This window comes from Austrofundulus limnaeus, unplaced genomic scaffold (genome assembly GCF_001266775.1).
Source record: "Austrofundulus limnaeus strain Quisiro unplaced genomic scaffold, Austrofundulus_limnaeus-1.0 Scaffold35, whole genome shotgun sequence".
NCBI classification, from domain to species: Eukaryota; Metazoa; Chordata; class Actinopteri; order Cyprinodontiformes; family Rivulidae; genus Austrofundulus; species Austrofundulus limnaeus.
Window position 1 is genome coordinate 1,307,078 of NW_013952437.1, and position 3,433 is coordinate 1,310,510.

A 3,433-nucleotide genomic window follows, 5' to 3' on the forward strand; every position below is an offset into this window, starting at 1 on the left:
AAGAAAGAAAGAAAGAAAGAAAGAAAGAAAGAAAGAAAGAAAGAAAGAAAGAAAGAAAGAAAGAAAGAAAGAAAGAAAACTAACTTTCAAAACCTGTACACTGTGTCCTTCTGGAAAAGTCAAACTTTAGAGAAACTCACCGCCTCCATTTTTGTAGCAGAGGTAGGGAAAGCGCCACACATTCCCCAGGCCCACAATCTGTCCTGCGACAGCCAGGAGGAACTCGATTTTGCTCGACCACTGCCCTCGGGGGTTTGCGTGATGTGTCGAGCCCATGTCCTGTCCGTGCCTGACCTCTAGACCTTGGTTGTTATCCACCACACTGTGACAGGAGAAAACAGTTATTTTACTGTGGCGGATTTAATGAAGTTTTTAATCAGAGCAGACAGCTTGCGTGGCACACTGAACATCTGGGAAATCATTTTTGTCATAATAGTACACAACTGTCAAATTTCCTTTTATTAATTAAAAATGAATTCTTTACATTCACATCACTTTCCTTGTACAATCAGTGGCAATGAACAATATATAAAAATTATAAACCCAACTCACTGTCTGTACAGTTCAGCGGTCCTTCTGCATTAGGTCAACAGACGCTAATTCTTTTCATCAATGTTGCTTTTGTTTGACTGCCTTAGCTCTGATGTGGGAGTGAAGCAAGTAGACTGGAAAATATGTGCTCATCTACATGACGATTCAAAGTCTCAAATCCAGGGACACAGAACACTCCTGAAGTCTTTTGTTTAATGAGGTGAGAGCTGAAAAATGAGAATCTGGATCAAATGTGAGGTTCAGCACCTGAGACTGATCATTCCGTGGTGATACTGGTGGATTTATAGTAAAACATTATTAAGGGGAGTGGTGTGGAAATGAAGCTTTCGAGAAAACCCAGGAACAAGTAAAGGCAAAGAACGAGCTGGGGCATGAAAACCAGGAGCACACACACACACACACACGCACGCACGCACGCACGCACGCATGCACACACACACACACAAAATGAAATGTTTTTCTTTCTGCTCCCATCTGTGGGGTCAACACAGCGAGCAAACTTGCACGAGAGCTTTGGCAGTTTTTGGCTCCGGGCTCGAACCTGCAGCCTCATGCTTACGAGAAAGCAGTTCAAAGGATGACGAAGCGTGCAGATCTGAGAAACTAAAACATGGAACACACTCAATCAAGACAGAGTTGGGCAAATCAAGCATTCTGTGTACAACAACTGTTAGAACTACGTGTTGAGGAAGACTCTCAGCTACTTCCATATCAAAGCTCAGCTCAGTAGCTGTAAAATTGGCTGGGTTGTGTCTATTTTTGTGTTGAGTGGTTGTGGTGGCCATTGTCAATTGGATTGACTCCAAAAATTAATCACTTGTAGAGGACAATCTAATAATTACTAAGAGTTTCAAAATAATTCCTCTAGTCGTTCATCAGATACTCTGCTAACAGAGCAAAAAACATTACACCCTTGGGCTTGATGTGATAGAAACCAAACTATGCAATAATTAGAGTAAGCTCCTGCTGTCTGTGCTTGTTTGATTGTGGTGAATATTTATGTCTTTAGACAAGTTCTTGGAACTGGAGCTTCAGCCAACAATATAAGCGACAGGGGGGTTCATATAACAGCACCCTTACGAGGTGGCACAGTCCAAATCTGAAGGGGTTCTGTGTTCATGATAGCACATTATGCTTAAATATAGGAAGTAAAGGTTTGGACTGTGTGATTACAGAATAAATATAAAATAGAAATTTAACTATGACAACCTGTTGTTTTCGCCACCTTTTGGCAGTCCATCGAAGTTGTATAATCGGGGTGTCAAATACTCCCTTTCCCCACGTAACATGAACCGTGTGCTTACTACTTATAAATACAAGGTTCTGCTAATTTGAGATTATTTATATTTGAAAGGTCACAACAGTTTGAACAGTGTTGAAATGGGTTGATTTTGTTTGTTCTACAGGCCTTGAATCAACATTCTCCAAAAAGCAAAAACAATGAATCCCTTTGAAATATTTCTGCCCCCGTCGGAGGGTCTCGCATAAAAGGGGGGATTAGACAGACTAAACAGAGTGGGGCAGGGGGGTTGTGTACAGAGGTGGACAGCTGTGTTATTTCTTCAACGCAGCAGTTTAATTTCTTTATGGATTTTTAATCAGGAGGAAAATCCTTGAGCAACTTAACGTGAAGGTTTCCTGCCCCACAGTCAGAGTCTGTAGGCAGAATAATGATCATCAGCTACCGGGATGGAAGGTCTACAAGGATGCTGAGATTAAACTGCTCTCAACAACTTGTGCCTTTTTTGACCTCATAATAAATCATGATCCATCCATGAGTCCAAACCATCACCTGTTCAAAAACAAGGCTCACTGGAATATCTATTTTTTATTTTTCTGCTTGTCTTTTTACAAACAATCACTGTCCTGCTGTACATTAAATCCACTCAATGTCCTGTCACTAATGACTTGAATCAATAAAAACAGATTTTCATTTTATTAGGTTGCTAAGAGCTTATCAAGCAGTCAGAGTATAAACCATTTGCTCAAAATCTTTGCTTTTAGCAGCCATGATCACAGAGAAGTGTCACCGTAAACAGGAGAAATGCTCTCTGCAGCATAACCAGTAACCTTTGGCCTACATAGTATAGGCTAGCACAAGCTGTTTCTGTTTCACAAACTTAAAAAAAGATCTCCACTCAGAAAGCAGAAATGAACAATCAGGGACAACAGAACATGAAAGAAAAATGAAGAATACCTGAGAAAAATGTGTCACGAGAGTATTCTTTGGTTTTGTTATACATCCACTCCAAGTGAGTTCATCTGGTGTCCTCAGAGGAAAATAGAAAAGTAGCTCCCCCAGTCTCACTGGGACAAGTTTTATACCCAGATCTGACCACGAGTGAGCCCATGAGTGTAGGTCTGAGGGAGCTGAGTGGTGTGACAATGAGGCAGAGCTGGAGAGAAGCATGCAGGGCAGAGAGAGGAGAGGAGGGGGTAGGACTGTTTCTGAATGAGGAAAGAAGAGGTTATCTGCGGAATCAAAGTGGGCGTGTCACAAGAGTAGGCGTGTCTAAACAACAAACACTGTGGGCTACAAGGCCTTCATGACGGTATCCTTAGATCCTGCTTGATCTCTTTACAGCCTGACCCTGACCCCAACACTAACAGGAGAAATGTGACCCAAGTAGGGTTCTCCAGATAAAAGTGGTGCCGTACAGTAACGCCCCTTTTGTTCTTGTCCAATCAGGTGGTGCCGTACGGTATCGCCCCTTTTTTGCTTGTCCAGTCAGGTGTGTCCCTTTAACAAAGTCCGTCAAATCAGGTGGGTCGCTTTAGAATCGCCTTTCCTTGTGACACGCCCACTCATCTGCAGAGACCCCTACTTGAATGAGGCACTAAAACTAAAAAGGCGGGGACTGTTGCACCAGACTACATGGTC

General features: G+C 42.3%; 1 protein-coding gene across 1 annotated transcript in view; it reads right to left on the bottom strand.

Annotated features, from left to right (window-relative positions):
* LOC106516062 (sodium- and chloride-dependent GABA transporter 2) overlaps window positions 1–2,940 on the bottom strand; it is a 17,094-nt gene extending 14,154 nt beyond the window's left edge. The window contains exons 1-2 of the mRNA XM_014006237.1: window positions 2,750–2,940; window positions 141–322 (exon numbers count right to left, since the gene is read on the bottom strand). Of these exons, the coding sequence (XP_013861691.1) occupies window positions 141–276 (136 nt within the window). The 5' untranslated portion in view covers window positions 277–322; window positions 2,750–2,940. The remainder of the gene's footprint in view (window positions 1–140; window positions 323–2,749) is intronic.
* Window positions 2,941–3,433: the final 493 nt, after the last annotated feature.